We start from the raw sequence: 21,249 nt of genomic DNA, 5'->3' as shown, positions 1-21,249 counted from the left end.
TATAATAGTTTGGGTGGTTAGAAGATATTCAAGATAATTGAGGGTCAAAAAAGGCTTGACCTGATTACTTTCTTGATCTTATGATTCTTATCACATCTTCTGTTTATACTTTCTCATTGAAGATAATGCATTGATATTGAAACTTAATTAAAATTTCCATTTTATATATACAGGTACACCATTTTTTCTGTAGTTATCTGTTTATTATCTTTAACATCTACTCTTTTCTTGCACATACACACTGACTTTACATCAACACTACCATTGATGATTAGGAATATTATTGTACTTTATGAATTATGAGATGCATGGGCATATAAGACACATTCATAGTTCAAGAAATGTTTAAGGAAAATATTTATGAATATTTTTTTCCTGTAGCCATAGTTTTCTTAAAATAAGGCGTAAAATCATATTCAAAGTGTAAGTACATTACTCAAACATCTGTTATTGTTATAATTGTTAGTCATTGTACAAAGATGTCCATACTAAGTACTCCAAAATCATGAAATGGCATCTGAATACAAGTCTTTGCTGCACGCCAACATGTGACATTGCCCACAAGTGAGACACTAAGAATGCACGGTGGTGGCAGTCTGCGTATTCACTGTTATCATCATAATTTAAATTTTTTTCTTCAAAACTAAAGGATGTTACCCTATAAAAATAATAATATAAATGTTGCAGGTTTAACATTAATAGATAGTAATGCTTGTAAGAGTTGGGAAACAGTTACTGCTCAGCTCTGAAGTGTTGGGTGCTGTACTAATGCTAATCGTCTTGAGCTATCATCAGAATTAGTGCAGTTATAAATCCAAATGATTTATAATAATTCCTTTTTTATAAATTAAAAGTAATGATGTGTTTATGTAAACGAAAACATATTTTTAATTCTTGAGTTGGGTTAGGTAAATTTTACCCTACTGGAGACAGCAGCTAGTAGATTCATTAGCCTATGGAAGACCACAAGTTTACATATAGGATGCGGGGTGATTTTTTGAGCCATTCTTCAGGAAAACAGTGTGTCTTATATGCCTAAAATACGGTACATACTGTACTGTATTCAGTATAAATATTATTTTTGATGGGAATATCAACAAAACACCAAGATATAACTTGCAAAATGTGTCTTGTCTTTTTCAGTGTAAATCCAATAGCTTTAGGTGACCGTTGGTTGGCTTATGCCGACCGGCGCCTAGTTCCTCTTCACCAGTCATGTGGTGGGATGGTCCCTGAGGGATCTACATCATACAAAGCAACTGTCTTTCATGCTGCCAAGTCCCTTACTAAGGTGTGTTGAGTTCTATTTTTGTTAACGTGTTAATTATTTAATCCTTTTTTAATCATAATTCTTTCATTCTCTGTTTGATGAGCTTACCAAAAAAATAAAAGAGGTATATATACAGTATTTCATAACAGTATTTTTTAGGAATAAATTGAAGGTTCAGTTTGGTAGATGTTAAATTTAGGGACAATAATGATAAAGATGTAACCAGCAATTGAATATAGAAATCCCGTGTTTTTCGCGGGAATTATGTTCCTGAAACCCCCACGAAAAGCCAAAACCGCGAATACTCTTTTAGGAATCACTGTACCTGTGACCACCAAATAACTCAGGTAGGTCATGCACTTAACCATGCCATGCACTCCACTCACGGCCCAGTGGTCACACTGATCACTGATGCTCTGTACCGGCATTTATTTACTTCATTATTTGAAACTAATCATATTGTAGTATAATAATAGAAAAACGTAAACACAGTTATATCCAAAAAAAATTTATTTACAAGTAAATAAATTTTTTTTATTTCGCTGAGGTCGGCAACACCCGCATTGCCAGCCTCTCCCTGCTGTCCCGGCGTCTGCCCGCCCTCACGCAGTCACAGTAGCGTTCACAGTACGGTAGGCACGTATGGACTGAGGCTTCTCGGAGCAGCGGGTGTCTGAGAAGGGAAAAGGTGGCGTCTGTTTGCCTCACCGCATGGGAATATAAAAAATGGCGCGAAATGAAAATTTTTGTTTTTTAAGGATATTTTGTATATGTATATATAATTTTTGAGTAAAAAAACCGCAAATGGTCAAAACCGCGATAAAAAAACACGCAAAAAACACGGGATTACTGTATCATGAATGTGGGTGATAAAGAGATATTCTCCTTTTGCTATGGCAGAGGAAACACCATCAATATGGACTGTGACAACCAATTGGTCGATAATATATTGTCCATGTCATAATATGTGAAATATAGCAGAATTATTGAAAGATGGAAAAACAAAAACAATTGAGATAGTGAAAGAACTCCCTTCTTTCATTAGCATGACATCAGTATTTGCATGAAACATAGCATCAAAGCTTGGCACTTTGGCTGTAGTAAAAGTCATTATGGACTAAACAATATCTGTAAGATAGAAAAGATTTGAAAAGCAATCACTTTAGATTTCATGCTGGTCATAGAAGATGAAGGGCATGCTTGTTTATGACTCGGAACAATTTTGTCACAACTAGTAAGGAAAGGTGAGCCATATCTCATTAAAGGAAGTGGTTATGTCTTGAGATAATTACCATGAGCATTTATGGTATTTGAAAATACTAATTTGAAAGGCATTGTTTATTAAAAAGAAAACTTTGTAATGGTGGTTGAAAAGTTATTGGTGGTAGTTGAGGAATGATGAGAGAAGAGCAAAGAACATGCTGAAAGTAGCAGTGGACTGAATGTTGTATAAAAATTATTGTAAGACATACTGGTTGTGCTTAAGTGATACGGAGATATGGAGATAAGAATTGGAAGCACTAGATTGGAAAAATTATTGTAATCAGAGGTGGGTGGTAGGAGGCAAAGAGGGATACCAAGGAGATGGAGGGATGGAGGTTTAGATGTTGAAGAAGCAATAGTGTTTGTGAGAGCATGGCATTGAGTAATATTTTGGAAAACTTAAATCTTTTGATTACACACTCACCCATCCCCACACACACCTACCATCACCCACTCACCCAAATGTACCCACCCCATCCACCTACCCCAACCCTGCCCCCACATATACAGAAACAAACACACCCACACTCACAAAATATCCTCCATGCTGTACATACAAACACAGATACAGACTCATAAACCCTCAAGGTTTACTACCAGCATTACGTATAAATAATACATACTTATCTGTACTATCAAGAGCAATTTTCTGGTTTACTTATCTGAATAAATAACTTCTTTCACCACTTGAAATAACAAAGGGCTACCTGACTGGAACTTTCTCAACAATAGACAAAATGACAAATGTGGTGGTGATCCCTTTTTTTAAACTTTTCGATGGCAGATTTAAATCATATTCTTTTTTTCAAGATGGACGAATAAGAAGAGTGGCACAAAATTGGTCATAATTTGTGTCAGATTAAGGTGATAAAAAAATTCTCTCAGCGAGTCAAAAAGTTCTCGGTGGGTGTATCAGTGTGTTATAAAGTTCTCTCGGTGGGTGTATCAGCGTGTTATAAAGTTCTCTCGGTGGGTGTATCAGTGTGTTATAAAGTTCTCTTGGTGGGTGTATCAGTGTGTTATAAAGTTCTCTCAGTGGTTGTATCAGTGTGTTATAAAGTTCTCTCGGTGGGTGTATCAGTGTGTTATAAAGTTCTCTCGGTGGTGTATCAGTGTGTTATAAAAAGTATCTCTCGGTGGGTGTATCAGTGTGTTATAAAGTTCTCTCAGTTGTATCAGTTATAAAGTTCTCTCGGTGGGTGTATCAGTGTGTTATAAAGTTCTCTCGGTGGGTGTATCAGTGTGTTATAAAGTTCTCTCGGTGGGTGTATCAGTGTGTTATAAAGTTCTCTCGGTGGGTGTATCAGTGTGTTATAAAGTTCTCTCAGTGGTTGTATCAGTGTGTTATAAAGTTCTCTCGGTGGGTGTATCAGTGTGTTATAAAGTTCTCTCGGTGGGTGTATCAGTGTGTTATAAAGTTCTCTCGGTGGTTGTATCAGTGTGTTATAAAGTTCTCTCGGTGGGTGTATCAGTGTGTTATAAAGTTCTCTTGGTGGGTGTATCAGTGTGTTATAAAGTTCTCTCAGTGGTTGTATCAGTGTGTTATAAAGTTCTCTCGGTGGTTGTATCAGTGTGTTATAAAGTTCTCTCGGTGGGTGTATCAGTGTGTTATAAAGTTCTCTCGGTGAGTGTATCAGTGTGTTATAAAGTTCTCTCGGTGAGTGTATCAGTGAGTCCAAAGTTCTATTTGGGTGTATCAGTCAGTCAGTGTCTCAAGGCTAGTGGGACACTGCTGGTCACACACAAATTCCTAATAACTACACACATGGTAGATCAGTTTCCGATAGATGTAATTCATTATTATTGTGAACAATTATACTGTACATGTATTAATGATGCCCGATCTATAGATTTCTTGCCAAAATTTCAAAGGATAATGAATTTCATTATTATGTATTTACTGATCTCTTCACATAATAAAAATGCATATTAAATCAGTATGAAAATGTAGATTAGTTAAGTATTTCTGCAGTTGTATCAAACTGCAGGTACAGTAATATCTCCGTTAGCCGGAATCCCTCAAACCCGGAACTCTTCGATGGCCAGAATTGAAATTTTCTCGGAAAATCATTCCCAAAGCCATAATTTTCCGTAAAATTCCGGCTTTCGGAACGATTTTCCCGAAAATTCCGAGAAAATTTTCCTGATACTGGGAAAATTCTGGAAATTTTCGGGGATGGGGGAGTTTTACTTGGGTTTGAGAGATGAAATTTAGACACATTTTCGGGTGAATTCTGAGAAAATTTTTCCTGTGGCTGGAAAATTCCGGGGATGGGGATATTTTTCCGGGTTTCAGAGATGATGTAATGGGCAATTTCTGGAACTTCTGGAAAATAATTTCAGTTACCTGCAAAATTCAGGGGATGAGGGTGCTCTCCACCAGTTGTTCTGGCTAACAGAGATATAACTACTAGTATATACAGGGTATAAATTTTCACCTCTTTGCTGAGGTCGTCACAGGACAATAATAGATGATAAAAAATGTGCTGTACAGTATATGAAAAGCAAAAAACTAATATACCTCCTTACCAGAGATTTGAAGACAATCGGCTTCAACAAACAGCAATAAAAGTGTAAGAATGATATTGAAAAATAATGTGTAAAGGACACAAAATAGAATAACAAACAAAAGTATTGGAGGCTGTTTCTCAAATGAACCTAAAATTGTTATGAATGATAGGAATATTTCCTCATTAGTGGCCAATTTGCATTATGAAAGATGTAGCAAAAGTTTTCATGGAATATAAATATTTTTTCCAAAAAAATCAATAGAAATTACACACACACACACACACACACACACACACACACACACACATACATATGTTTAACAAATTTGGTTGATTAAATAAAAATGTGTTTAGAGCTTTGTTGTTGAGTGTTTAGCTTCATCTTAGTGTTTTATACTGAGTTCACTTCATGCGTTAAGGTTTCATGCATTTACCTTTCATGCTGCCAAGTCTCTTACTAAGGTTTGTAGTACACACAGGCGTGTCACTGCAATGATTGTTTTGCAAATTTATTTTGTGTTTTTTATCATTTTAACACGCTGCTTAATAAGTATTCACTGTGTTTCATTTTGTAACCTCTTTAGATGGCTTTTATTTATTTTTATTTTGCTTATTGTTAAGTTAAATGGGAAAAGTTTATGATCATGCTGCTTTGAGATTCTCCAAAATATATTTTTCTGGGAGGACTGAGAAAATGAAAATTTTTATATAAGATGGCTTCTTTTGTTCTATATAGCACTGAAAATTTAAATGGTCTTTATTATAAGTGTAAAGGTAAACTGTTTCCAAAAATGATACAGAAGGAGAAAGTGTAAGTTGGTCATCAGTATGAAATAATTATTTTAAACTAGTACAGTATTGCTACTGTAAGATATTTTTTCCCGAATGAGTTTAATATTTCCTTTATTTTGTAGTTGCAATATTGATTACTTATTGTCATATCTTTGGACCAGTTAATTGTTTATATGGTTTCTTGTTATGCTTCAAAAATTTCATTTTCAGTGAGATGCTTCAAACAGAATTTGATCGACACGGTCTCTTTCTTGAGATCACTTTACTGAACAGGATTATTTTAAATTACAATACTTGACTATAACTGAATTCGTATGTAAATATGATAGTGGGGAAGATAGACTGTAGCTGAAGTTAGAGTGAGTGATATATTTTCAAAGAATGTTTAGTTCAGTTACTGGTATACTGTACTGTATGTGGATTATACTGTCAGGAGACTGAAGTGGAGGGAAACATTTGCAGTAGTAGAATTTAGGAGATTATCTGAGAACTAGTAAGTTTAGTGGTTTTACCAGAAACAAATGTTGCTGAAGATTTTAGCTCTTGTACTTACCTTGCTTCATAGAAAGAAAGGGTTTATATGGGTAAAATATAATCCTGTGTAAATGGAAAATCATAGAGGTCCAGTATTAACAGACTTTATATTTTTTAGCTTACAATTGTCACAAGGTTAAATCAGATTGCAAAGTAATAATTGTGACAAACATGTGTCAAAAGAGAACATTTGTTGATTGAAGCAAATGTTCACATATTGTTGGGTGAGGTCCTTTCTTTAAATATCATACAGGATATTTTTTTATTAATACAGTACAGTATTTTTAAAAGACGTAACAAATGTTTAGAAAATTGTCAGTTTCTATACTGTAAACTTCCACTGGTAAAACAGCAAAATCCCTTTGATCATGAGTGTTTGAGTGGGTTGAATACATATCTTTATTATTTATTTTGTGTTTTATTCAGCACACTACAGTATAAATAGTAATTGCACAACATGACAAAATGGAAAATATTTAACCAGTAGTTTCAATTTCATATGATTTGCATGTAGACAGTTTTCGCTCCTGCATGATTATAATAAAGCCAGTTCCACATGCAAGTATTTTTACAAATATAATGTATTCAAGTTCTTGTTCATTTTACTTGAAAATAATGTGTTTTAGCCATTGTGATTGAAGCCAAATCAAGAACATGTCTTGATCTTGGGTCTTTGGTCTGTTGTTCATTATTTGTGTCAATGTTTAACATCTGCTTCAAATGTTGCGATGATTTTTATCAATCTTGTTGTGAGTGAGGTATGTAGCAGGTAATGTGTCTTTTTTCAGGTGATCTCCCTTACATCTATTTGGTGTTCTAACCATCTGGTAAAAACATATTTTTTTTACAAAACCCAAACTACTGAACTGTATAATGGAAAGACCTGTTCATGTTTGTTCAAGGGAAATAGTTTCATAATGCTTCAGCAACTGTGTGATTTTCTTATCTTTGGTTGAGCTGTGGAATGTGTAAGGCCATGATGATACAATGTTCTTAGATAGCCTTTGAAGGACTTTCTTGAAAGTAGATTTGAATGGAAATTTGGCATTTTCTTATTATATGGTATATTTTTTTAATTTTATTTCCCTTGACACAAGTTAATCATAAATAACTAAATGACTTGTTGTAAAAAAGTGATACCTGTAATTTGATAGTGAGATATAATTTTCTTATCTTGACAAAAATGTTTTTTGTTTTGGTTTGATTTGCTTGTTGGCAAATGATGGACAGTAGTGTCAGTTCTTCACAGATATAATCAAGGGTTGAAAGTAGTATTATAGATGGATATTGATATGATTCATCTTCATAGAGAAAAAATTCAATTGATATGAGAGGGGATGTAGGCAAGGTTAAACATAGAATGAATGATACTGTAGTGTGTGATCTTTTTGTAAATTTAATTGGACCAATTTTCTGTGTTTTGTAAACTTGTCTGTCCATCTCACTCCATTGTGATGTACAGTACTTGTCGAGGAACAAGTGTACAGTGTAGTAAATATAAAATAAGCAAATATATACTAAGTAAATTAATAATATTTCTATGAATTAAACTTTTATTAATAATTCGCGATTTACTGAAACATATGCACACTCACTAAAAGATTAATCTGCACCTTTATGGGGTTATACATTACTGTCTGACACACCGGACCAAGAAATCTGATAATACACATCACAGCTTGTGTTGCAGATGGCTTCAGAGCCAAGGGTGTAGAGTATTTTTTTTTAATTCAGAGGGATTTTGAATTACAGTAAGGCCATCACAGTAGGTGTGTATTACTTATGAAGATGTATATGTATATATAAATTTCAGGTGTTATAAAGACAATAATTTCCATACTGACATTGTTAACGAGTCTCCTGAGCCAATTATCTCCATGACTTACTGTCACAACGAAGAAGCTGAATTGATAGAAAAGTGGCCTTTCACTTTTATCTCGTGTGTGTGTGTGTGTGTGTGTGTGTGCGTGCGTGCGTGGTAATTCGGTAATTCATTCATTACAGTACAGTGGTCCCTCGGTTAACGAACGCCTCGGTTAACGAAATTTCGGTTAACAAACTGCCTCCCATAAGATTCTTAAATTCGGTTAACGAACAAAAATTCGGTTAACGAATTTCTTACGGACCGACCTCAACATGTTTTCGCTTGCATTGGCCGGTCAACCAGCTTTAGTATTAGTCCGCCAATACATTAATCGGTTGTAGGGCTTAAATTCCTTACTATTTTAGTAAATATCAAGAAGTTTATACTATTCAATAATTTTAAAAGTTTAATATTCAATTTTTTAGTCATTTTAACAATTATTGAACATAATTGAAGGTAAAGTGACTAGTTTAATGCACGGCATCCAGCCTCTTAACACAGCAAACAGGCGTTAGTCTCTCTCTGTTTTCACTGGAGGTAACATCTTGCTTGAGACTCTCTTCAACTAAATGCTTTTTTTCTGTTTCCAAGCAAATTATTGGTCATTTTGAAATATATTTTACATATTGACAATATATAATGCAGTGCAGTGTTGATTTAAAGAAAATAATCTTGAAATACACCAAGAGAACTAAAATTTTATGGGTGAAATGGTGCCATGGGGTGACTTCTCTTCCACCCCAATGCCTTCTCTTCTTCCTTCTCCTCCACCCCCATTCTAATTCCCATCATCATCATCATCCAGGAGCCTTCTACATACACACCTCAAAGTAAGTGAACTTTTCTACCATTTTTGTTGAATTTAGGCAATTTTCGGTGAGCTGGAACCAATTACCCAAAAACCCATTGAAACAATGGTTTCGGTTAACGAATTTTTCGGTTAACGAACAACCTGCTGGAACGGATTGTGTTCGTTAACCGAGGGACCACTGTACTAATCATATTTTAGGGATTTTTTATTTATTTTTAGGACAACATGATGGGTTGTGTGGAATACCAGGTATCAATTATGCACTTTGTTTGATCCTCTGGGATGGGTTTATCCTCATGTGATGAAATGCGGCATTTTGCAATATTTTTGGTTTAAATGAAGATGGTATTTCGCTTCAGTTTATTAATACAGCAGTTGAACAGGTGATAAAGCTATGAAACAATAGCTTTATTTTGTCAGTTTTTGGTCATAAAAGATGATAATGTTACTGTTTCTTTTTCACCATCAGGGTCTGAAAGAACTGAGTGAGAGTGTTGCCTCCAATCTTATGGGTCAGCGGGTAGGGTCACCTGCCCAGCAAACTCCACCAACAAACCTTCCAACACCAGGCATAGTGACCATTATTGATACTCAGGTATGCTTTTGTTTTTTTATGTTCAAAAATTATTTTTTTTTAACATTCTTTGACCCAGGCAGCAGGATAAACAGCCTCTGTATCTGTCAGTCTGTGATTATGATTAAAAATTATCTTTCTTTATTCCAAAAAAGTTTGTAAAATAAATAATTTTAACACATTTTGCTGAATTTCATAAAACTTGATTTTTATGGTGTACAGTATATGGATGGTTTATTTGCCTGTGACAAGATGGTATTCCTCTGACGACAGATGATAGTTATGGCCTCTTTTTGTTTAATGGAGTACCTGGGTATATTTCATACTCAAACAACACTTTATTTTAGTTTCCCACAATCCAAGATTTTAATACTGTATGTTATTACTGTACTGATATTTGTTGTAAATTCACATACAATTGTTGTGTAAATTCATCATAAGATATGTGGCTAAGCACAATTTTAGAAGACAATTGCAAAATTTCCTAAACTGTATTATAGTTAGTAAGCTGACTATTTTATGAAAACTTACAAGTGGATCCTCTTCTTTGGTTTACAGATGGTGGGTACTGGTGAGATAAGTCTAATGAGTAGTGGTACAACAAGTGGTATTGTGGCTCACTTCTGTGCCCATCATGGAGCTCCCATTGTGGCTCTTAGCTTTGACCCAACAGGAATGTTGCTCCTGACTGCTGACAAACAGGGTCATAACTTCCACCTCTTCCGCCTACAACCACATCCTCTTTCTGCTGCACAATCTGCTATCCATCACCTGTACACCCTTCACCGAGGAGACACCACAGCAAAGGTAAGTTTCCAAATTATACACGGCACATTATGTTATTGTTTGGAAATCATTAGATAACACACATAAAGGACCTCCTGTATTATAAGGAATATTAAAGAGTTTACTGTCGTCCTGGAGCGTGGTGGTTGAGTTGATTCAGCGCTCGCTTCTTGTTCTGGGGTCAGTGGTTCGATTCCCTGGTGCTCCCAGTTCACCCAGCTGTAAATGGGTACCTTAGTGTACAACTTCGGGAAGTAAAGGCGGTCAAGAGCAGTATCAGCCATGTTGCCTCCTTATGTACTGAAGGCTTAGTATACTGTACAGTGTGCTGTATCCACACTGTTCCTAACAGGCAGTCATGTCTATGGGACCCACTTTCACTGTAGTCCTACTTATTAATTTCTTAAAATGAGTTTGTTTTAACACCCCTCTGTTAGCAAAATAAATAAGAAAAATTAATATCACCTGGTAAGTTTAAGAGGGGGGGGTGATATCTCTGCCCTTTAAGGTCATTTGATGGGGCTTGATCTCCCTCTGCCCCCCCTAGGAGGAAACACTGCTACAATAGAATTAAAATGTAGTTTACAGTGAAGAGAGGCATCACTGCAGGACAGTCATGCCTCCATATGGTGTTTTAACACATGGTGGATGTCTCTGTCCTCTGAGTACAGTAGTTTACATACAAGAAGGAAGCTTAGGCTAAGGAAACAAGTGAGTGGTTTAGAAGGTAAAATTGGAAGTAAAATGTATTACAGTACATACTAAAATTAATGAGTGTGAAGGTAAGAAATTCTTCAAAATGCATGGTACAGAAAACATTATTAGGGAAAAATATCATACATTACAAAAATATTGATGTGAGCTGTGTAGAAAGAGTGAAAGAGGTGTGAAAAAGGGAAACTTTTATGTTGGTGGAATAAAATTTAGTTGTTTTTTCAAGATGAGCTTCACATTGATCTTACCTTCTTTTATATCTGGGCAGTATAATGGTGAATTGTGTTCTTTGGTGAAATAAATTTTTTACAATGATTATTCTTATTTTTCCCCAGGTTACTGACATATCCTTTTCACTTGACTCTCGTTGGGTTGCTGTCTCAACTCATCGAGGAACAACGCACGTTTTTCCAATCACACCATATGGAGGAAGTATAGGAGTTCGCACACATACATCAAACTGTGTTGTAAACAGGTAAGAATTACAGGGTGAAAGTGTGTGAGAGATTGTTTATGTTTTTGTTTCATATACTGTATGGTAAACTCCCTCTAACATTGTGAGCATAGGGGGCCCCTCAAATTCGCGGGGATTAGGTTCTCATAATGGCCGCAAACCGCCAAATCCGCGAATAACATTTGCTGACCGGGGTGGGTGGGGGGGTGTAAATTTTTACTTGTGTATAAAGAAATGTACAGTATATTCCCTTTATGTGTTTGCCCCTAGGACAATTATTTCTTTTACCTGTATTGTATATATATGTGTGAGTGTGTGTAGACCTACACACACACACACACACACACACACACACACACACACACACACACACACACACACAAAACACATACAAATAAATAATAATGAGAAAATCCTCTCACAAATAATCAGAAACAAATTTATTAAAAATGTAACAGTCTACCCTCAAGTCCACGCTTTATTAATATAGTACGGACTTGAAGGTAGAGTGTCACATTTTTAAATATCTTTTTTCTGATTATTTGTGAAAGGATTTTCCCATTACCTGTATTATTTATATGTATGTGTGTCCACACACACACACACACACACACACACACACATATTTACGATACAGGTAAAGGAAATTACTGTCTCTAGAACAAATGGCTCCTTGTCCCAGCCGCAAAAATGCCGGCAACTTTAAAACTACCCACAGACATTCTTGGGTACATCCAGAGTGTCATCCGCAAATAATAGAAGACCACAAAATAAAAATCTGTAAATTTGGGGCCCCCTGTATTGTACAATCACTTCCTGTATCAACCACCTTAACACCTGAAGACTCAACTGCCTCATGATAAGTTAACACAGATATCTCCTTATTTATATCATCTGTTTTTCAATACTGTAATCTGTATTAATGATAATTAGGTTTTAACATTCTTGATCGATTTACATTAGGCAAAATCTGTACAGTATTAACGATAGTTAATGTTAGGCTGACCTCACTGACACTGAATGTAAACAATGGGGAAGCAGATCTTTCCCATCACGTGTCAATTCCAAGATGGCCGATATGCGCAGACATTGCTTTTCCATCCTCCATGCAGTTCACCTACCCACGTGCCGCCTCATGTCCACCATGCGAACTACAGTCCTGTGCTTTGTTTCAATGTGATCACATCTGCCCTCGCTCATTTAACAAACGTGTTTAACGTTGAGCCACCTTGTGATTGCTGTGATACTTTGCCGTTATTAGTGAGAGTAAAAATTTATCGTTTGGATTTAACTCTGTTTTGGTGACTGTTAAGTGATCAGTGTACAGGAACTCTGTCACTTTGAAAATGGCAAGCAAGCATCTTGCTGACTCTCCTTCCTCTGGGAAAGGCAAGGCTTCGAAAAAGACCGTGTCTCTGGAGACAAAATTAGATATTGTTAAGTGGTAGGCTTGTTATTATTATTGTGTTGAGTGTTGTTTATTTTTATTTTTTGTATTTATTTGATTAGTGTATGATCGTTATTTGTGTGTTACATGTTTGCATTGGACAGGCCTGGAATGTATCCCACTAAAACCCATGTTAAAAGGGTCCTGGATTTTGTTAATTTGATCTACGTTAAGAGTTTTCAGGAACACAACCCTATCATAAATAGGGGAGCACCTGTAATTAATAAGTACAGTACTTACTTTTGTTCAGCTATGGTAGAGTGTTTAAATGAGCATTTAGGGGGCTGAGTATCAAGGCCAGGGGAGGAAGAAGGACCCGGGGGTGGCTGGGGCCAGACTGTCACTAATGATGACAAAGGCAACTAACAGACCTATTGAGTTGTAATAATAAATAATAATAATAATTAACGGTTTATTGAAAGAGCTTGGCAGCCAGAAGGCTGAAAATATAGAGTTACATATTTGGGGAATGGGTTTCGAATTACAAATAATATACAAGTAACACAAGTGATACAAATAAGATATATAATAACTAGATGGGGAAAAGCTCAAACTACAGTTCATTTCAACATAGTGACAGTGCAAGGAGTAGTGTTTACTGGGAGTGAATACACTGGTTTATTACAAGTTATTGATAATTTTTACAATGGTTGGGACTGGGCTGTTCTTATAGCGATCAGTTCGTGCACGTATGGGCTGGATGCGTTGTGGTGTCGAACAGCAATTCTCGGGCTAGGGATCTCAGGTGGTAGTAGGAGCCGGTGTCGAGGATGGTGTAGAAGCTTCTTACCAAATTTGCAGATGACGTCGTGGTGATGGTCAGTGAGAGTCGAAAGGGTCAGTGTGTTGAGCGCTTCTTGATATGTGGAGTAGGAAGGGGAGAGAATAATCTTGCATGCCCTCTTTTGCACTTTTTCTAGGTGTTTACGTTGTGTGGCATTTAGGGAGGAAGACCAGGTGGGAGAGGCATAGGTGAGCTTGGGAAGTATGAATGTTGTGTAAACACTGAGGAGCTCGGGTGCAGGAACTCCGAGGGACTTGAGTCGGCGGAGGAGGTGGAGACGGAAACTGGCGGATTTGACAACTTCACTGACGTGTAGTTTCCAATTTAGTTTGTTGTCTATGGTGACATGTGGGTAGCATAGCATGAGAAGGTCAACTGGGACAACTGTTGCACTTTGTGAATGCTATAATTTACACTCAATTTAAAAAATGGATGTTCTTTTATGGGGCATGTTGCAGTTTAAGAAGGGTTATGCAGAGATATCACAAATTAAACTAAATATACACACATTTTTATGTAATTTATTTTCATTCACTGATTCTTTCTACTGAAAAAGCTGTGTTCTGCTGTGATTCTTGTTTTCCACAACAAGGTCCCAAATTTGGTTTATCCTTTGCTGTAAACCCGGTAAAAAAACTACGGTACAGGTGGGGTCCGATGATTTTTCAACTGAACATTCCCATTGTCTCGCGAAGGTTGGTAGCCCTGAATGTGAGACATTTCGTACTTAATTTGGTTGGCTGAAATTGGCTATTTCATTGACGATATTGAATTACTTTGTTACAATATGACTGGAGAATGTAGATTCGTGGATTTGGCGATTTGCAGCCATTTTGAGAACCTAACCCCTGCGAATTTGGGGGGCCCCCTGTATTTCTAGGTAAGTTAAACTGTATGTTATATTAAATGTTCTACACACCGTGGACTGCAGTAACCATGGACGTGGATGAGTTGCCATATAGGAATGCATTATATGTTTGGCAGAATTAGTGGATATAGTAAAGGTATAAGATTATTTTGCAACCGAATTTTGAATCTTTATTTGTATTGCTACTTCACTTTGGGCTAATGCCACATTGTCATTCTTTTTTCGTATTGGAAAATTTACCATGCTGTTCCGAAACATCTGTACAGCTCCTCAGTTCATATAACATACACATTCTTTATGTAAGATATCAGGAAATGTTGGTAGCACTAATTACATAAATCACAATATTTGGCTGCTACAACACCGCTCACAATGTGTATTCGACATGAAGAAATGAGGCAAAGAGTTCCGATCAAGTTTCAAATTGTGTTAGTGTGGCAGCACTAACTCTGACGCATTTCAGAGTGCCGATCACTTGTTTCGAGCACATGTGGCTGAACCCCTAAACGCACAGGGCTACCAATGCGAAGAATACCTCAGGGGCCTTTTTGAAATGCGTCGTTTGTAGTGTCAGTTTTCTTCGCACAGGAATTGTAACGGTAGTTTTTTTACCCAGTGTACATAAGTACCCATCAGCAACTTGTCCTTTCACAGAAATAACTTGATCCATGAGAGGAAGATGTGAGGTAAACAGAATGCAAAGAGTACAATACAAAAACATTATGGAGATATAAATGTGAAAAGAGTATAAAACGGAGGTTCAATTAGAGTTTGTTAAGGTGGTATGGACACACTGAAAGAACTGAGAATGAAAGACTTATAGATAGGAATTTAATTCATAAGTTGACAAAAAAAGAGAGAAAGGGATGACCAACGAGTTGGGAGGATGGTATGAAGGAGATACTGGTGAGGAAAGAGACAGACATCCAGAAAGCAGTGTGTGTGTACCAGACTGGAGAACATTGTCTTTATTAGTTTTTAAGGATGACTGTAATGCTCCATTGTGGATTATAGAAGGGGAATATCAGCAGAATTCATCTGTTACAGCAGTTAGTTAGAATGAATGACCACAAATAATGAGATATTTTGTATTTCTCTTGGTCAGGCCACTACACCGTGTGGGAAAATGTTTGCAACATTATAAAATATCAGGTTTTCAATATGATCTCTCATAAACAATATGATAATTACTAAGTTGTATAAACAATATGATAATTACTAAGTTGTATAAACAATATGATAACTACTAAGTTGTATAAACAATATGATAACTACTAAGTTGTATAAACAATATGATAATAACTAAGTTGTATAAACAATATGGTAACTGCTAAGTTGTATGAACAAAATGATAACTGCTAAGTTTTATCAGCAAAATATGGTAACTACTTTGTATAAACTGGATTTAAACAGTAATTACTGTATGTCACTTGTGTTTTTTACAGTACAGTATATAATTATTTTTGTTTCCTTCTGTTAAATGTACAGTATTTTTTGTCTGACAGTAATAAAATATGTAACACTGTGTAAATCATTTACATATTCCAATACTTTTCTATTCTTTACAACCCCTCAATAAGAAATGTACTAAATGCAAAAGCATTTAATTTTTGTTTCTTTGTCAGGTTGAGTCGTTTTCATCGAAGTGCTGGCCTTGACGACACTCCTTCATCAGGACGCAACTCACCAGTGCTTTCAGCTTCACCCAGTTCCTCAAAATTTGTTTTTGAAGTAAGCCCAAACCTGGCATATCCTAACCCTCGATATCCACCATATCCATCGCCGACGATCATAAAGCCTCTAGTACAGCTTAGACAGCCTTTACTACAAAATCTCATTGGTGAGTACAATACAGTAATTTCTATTTCTTATATACAGTATGTTTGAATAAGGAGAGTTACCCGTAAGTCAGATTTGACTCAAGAGACTTTATTTGGAAACATATGTACAAATACAGTACAGATTTAAGATAGAATACATGAACATTAAATATCATGTTTTAAGTAGGGTACAGTACTGTACTGTATTATACAGTTGGTGCTGTACCTAAATGTGAATAACAGTGTCTATAAAAACTGTATGCTGTATATATCCACCAAATGCAGTAATCCCTAGCCAATCACAGGAGTACCAGCCATGCTTTTGGGTATTCACGTTGTATATTTTGTCCATGATCTTACCAACCACGGTAACCAGTTTTGAGTAAGCATGATTTTCAGGAGATGTCTAGCCGAGAGTGGCGGGAATGCTCACTGAATCGGTTCTATCCAGTGGTTCATCCTGTATGTTCCTTATACGACACTTTGTTATGATCTACAGTATTTACAGTAGTACCTCGATACACTGGACTAATTGGGGCAGATCCTAGTCCGGAAAATGTGAAAGTCCCCCAAAATGTGAATATGTTGGGGGTCTGGACATAATGCTGTTTATCTGGAGTGTTCAGGGGCTGATCCAGGAATATCAAAGGAGGGGGTAGGGGGGTCCAAGAAGTTTTGGGTAGGGGAACATGGCGAGCAAAGCGAGCCCACCTAGCTGGGGGGCTTTGGGGGGCGCTGTAAGAGCCCTCAGAAAATTTTCTGAAATCTGACCAATATCATGGGCAATTTCAGGCTATTTTGAAACCATGTGCACTTGATATTAGGAGATATTCTAAGGTCAATAGTAATTACTTTTTACTGTTCAAAATGCCCGAGTACAATGCTGCATTAAAGAAAAAGTATTAAAATATTCTGATGAAAAGTGGGGGGTCCAGACCCCCAGGACCACCCACCCTGGATCCGCTCTTGGTGTTACAAGAAAATTAGTTGTTGTTATAATGTTACTACTGCACTTCAACAACTAAGGTCATTAAATGCATAACAAGGTTAGGGAAACATTACAGTATTACATAAAAAAAAAGAGATAGAACTTTCTGGGTTGAAAATCAGACTAAGTCTTCTTGTCGACAACTGTTTTCATCGATATGATTGTTTCGTATTGTAAAGTTTTTATTTGTAAGTACTGTAACCACAGAATTTGCCTTAAGAATAAGGAGAAAACTGTATACTGTACAGTACTATAAAGATAAAAATAAGAAAAAATAAGGATGTGTGGGAAATAGAGTGTACAGTAAGTTTTCCTATAATGCGTGTTTTCATTGCGTGATTTGGTTATAATGCGATTAATGTATCGGGAAAACATTTTCTATAATGCAGATGCGATTTGAATATAATGTGATTGGGTAAATGAAAATAAGTTGCTCAAGTACCTAGGAATATGCGGTTACGTGGTTGCCTCAGTGTAGCATCACACAAGGCTGGATGCTGCCCACCCATGCCATCCCCACAGTCTTTGTCTATCTTTCATACACATCAGATGTGTATTTGTGGACTGTACTTTACCTTAGTACTGTTTAATTAAAGTTATTGCTATTAATTACAATGAGTGGCATGGGTGTGAAGCATTCTGGTAATGGTGGTAGTGGAAGTGAAGTGAAAAGAAGAAAATCCATTACTTTTGAACAAAACCTAGATGTGATAAAGCAGTATAAACACGAGACATCATTCAAGCACTATTTGTGGAAATGTTGAAAAAATTAAGGCAAATTGTAATGCTGCAACACAATTAAGTGCAAGTTGGAGCTCTAAGGCATGGCCCAGGGTGATATAAGAGACTGAGTGGGCTGTCTGTCTGTGGATAGAGTCAATCAAAGAAGCTTTTTAACAATAAAAGAAAAAGCCCTTTCAATTTATGAGGACTTGAAACAAAAGTATGAGCCTGAGGATGTCCAGCAATTTACTGCAAGTGGTTTGCAGGATTTAAAAACCACTTCTACCGACACACTGTGAAGTTGAGTGAGAATCTGCAAGCGCAGATGAACTCGCAGCTGCCAGCTTCTTGGCATCTTCAAAACAGTGATTGAGGAAGGGGCTACACTCCCAATCAAGTTTTTAATGAAGATGAAAAGAGTCTGTGCTGGAAGAGGATGCCTTCCAAGACTCCCATCTCTAAGGACGAGGCAAAAGCTCCAGTGTTCAAGGCAGCCAAGGACTAACTTACCGTCATGTTGGGAGTTAACGTGAGTGGTGATTACGGCTAAAATCAGTTCTGAAGAATCACTCGGCCAACACTTGTGCATTCAAATGATACATAAGGGCTAACCTTGGGGTACACTTATGATCAAGCAAGAAAGGTTGGATGACTGGCCAAATTTTTCTGACTATATGTTGGAAACACTGCAAGCTGAATTGCTTATCTGTGAAACTATTGTAAAAGGAAAGATCAGGATTTCAAAATATTATTAATTTTAGACAGTGTATTACTGTAGTGACTGAAGTGAGAATATAAAAGTCGTGTTTTTGCCACCAAATAGAACCTCGTTATTGCAACCTATGGACCAAGGAGTTATTGCTTCATTCAAAGCCTACTATCTGAGGTGCATTTTTGTCAAGATGATAGAGGCAAGTGTTGTTCTTTTTATAAGATTATTTTTTTTTTAAATTTTACCCATTTCTTAAAATACTGTACATACTCAACATAATTTTACCCATATCTTAAAATCCTCAGGTATCCTTGTTACAGACAATAGGTACTCTATATAAAAAGTTCACGTAAATGAGTTTTGGTAGCGAGATGAGACTCACCTATACAATATATACGAAGGCAGGACTCACACTGAGACACATACTACACGACACCCACGTGTAGACATTCAACCGCATGTGTGAACGCACAAACCATCTGGACTGATTCTGAATTTTCCAAACTGTTTATAATACAGTGTATCTGGTGAATAGAGGGGTGGCTTGGAGCACCTCAGAGAGTCTGAAAAAATGAATTCTGGTATACAGGTAGAGTTTCAATAAATCAGACTAATTGGGGCAGACTCCAGTCCGAAAAATGCGAAAGTCAGAAAAAAGAGAATATACATACAGTATATGTATAAGGGGGGGGTGGGGAACACTGCTTATCCGAACTGTTTAAAGCAACTAAGATCTTTAAGTGTATAACAAGGTTATTAAAAGAATATTACATCAACAATAAAAAAAAAATATGACACAGAACTCTCTGGGTTGAAAATCACACTTAAATCTGGTTGTCAAAAACTGTTTTCACCGAGATGATTGTTATTTAATGTAAATTGTTATATGTAAGCAACCACAGAATTTGTCTTATGAATAAATAGAAAACTGTATACTGTACAGTACAGTACTAAAAAGAAAAAAATAAGAAAAAATAAGTGTAGGAGTATATTGTATGTGGAAGACGAGTGTTTATCTGGGAGCAGCTGGCAAAGGGAGGGGGGGGGGTGGATAGCACAGGTGGGTGGCTCCCAATCCCAAAGATTCTTTTAACACTTCTTCATGAATTTTCACCACAATTCTCATATAATTTAGATTCATTTGGTACCAGGTTGATAAAATATTCTCCTAAAAGAATCATCTTTCCTGAAATTTTTTTTCACACTGAACACCGTGTGTCATTTGTTTACAAAGGGCAAGCAGCTGATTGGCTTACCACAACATCAGTGTTCAACTCTTAGTAAATTAGTACAGCACAGTTGTGTATTTATCATCACTTAATAAATACTGTTGCAATGTATTTATCACCACTTAAAAAATACTTTTGTAGTGTACAGCTGCTCCCCGATTTACGGCGGGGTTAGGGACCGACATCCAGGTCGTAAGTCGGAAATGCTTAAATAATAAATAGAAAATCTAAAATGGGTCTCATTTTCTTCTCAGCACCACAAAACACTCACTTTTATGCTTGCCAGCCATTTTAAAGTGAATTACAGAAGAAAATTTTGTCTGTGTACTGACTTTGGGACTCGAAAATACGTAATTTGACCAAATTTTGGTCCGACTGAGGCAGGTCGTAAGTGCGGGTGGATGCAAGTCGAGTAGGTCGTAAGTCGGGGAGGAGCTGTATTTATTATCACTTACTGTATGAAGTAATATTGTAGTGTACAATATTGTGTATCTGCATATACCCTGGTTTATTCATTAATCATTTGTCTAAGTGTACAAGTAGCCAAATGGAGCCATCTTATAACACCCAATGGTAGTAAATAATGTTGTTAGGAAGGTATCTTCATATCAAATACAGTGATATCTTCGTTAGCCGGAACAATTGGTGCAGAGCACCTGGGGAATGAGAGATTTCTGAGTAATGAGAAGACTCTCTCAAAGCTGTAAAAAATCCCTCATTCCTGGAATTTTCCGGAAATTTCCAGGTAGCAGAAAAATTTTCTCGGGAGTTCCAGAAATTGCCCATTACATCATCTTTCAAACCCGGAAAAAAATTCCCTCATCCCCGGAATTTTCCGGGTACCGGAAAAATTTTCTCGGAATTTTCCGGAAAATGTGCCCCTCAGAAAATCGTTCCCAACTCCGTAATTTTCCGAGAAAATTTCAATTCCAGCTATTGGAGAGTTCCGGGTTTGAGGGATTTCGGCTAATGGAGTTATTACTATTATACAGTGTGTTATTGTGACCTCTGTTGTAAGCTGGTCTGCTGAAAGCTCTCATACAAACACGTCTTGAATAAATAACCTTTTGATACAGCTTATCCTTTTATTTTTAAGTCGTATTACA

General features: G+C 36.5%; 1 protein-coding gene across 7 annotated transcripts in view; it reads left to right on the top strand.

Moving 5' to 3' along the window:
• Nucleotides 1–21,249, top strand: part of LOC121876256 (BCAS3 microtubule associated cell migration factor-like) — a 58,427-nt gene that overhangs the window by 11,346 nt on the left and 25,832 nt on the right. For all 7 annotated transcript variants that reach the window (XM_042381273.1, XM_042381279.1, XM_042381278.1 and 4 more), the window contains 5 exons: nt 1,144–1,291; nt 9,514–9,639; nt 10,177–10,425; nt 11,454–11,593; nt 16,297–16,511. In XM_042381273.1, the coding sequence (XP_042237207.1) occupies nt 1,144–1,291; nt 9,514–9,639; nt 10,177–10,425; nt 11,454–11,593; nt 16,297–16,511 (878 nt within the window). The remainder of the gene's footprint in view (nt 1–1,143; nt 1,292–9,513; nt 9,640–10,176; nt 10,426–11,453; nt 11,594–16,296; nt 16,512–21,249) is intronic.

The sequence above is a fragment of the Homarus americanus genome, unplaced genomic scaffold (genome assembly GCF_018991925.1).
Source record: "Homarus americanus isolate GMGI-L3 unplaced genomic scaffold, GMGI_Hamer_2.0 scaffold34921, whole genome shotgun sequence".
NCBI lineage: Eukaryota > Metazoa > Arthropoda > Malacostraca > Decapoda > Nephropidae > Homarus > Homarus americanus.
Note: the sequence above shows the minus strand (reverse complement) of the source record. Positions and strands in the feature narration are given on the sequence as shown.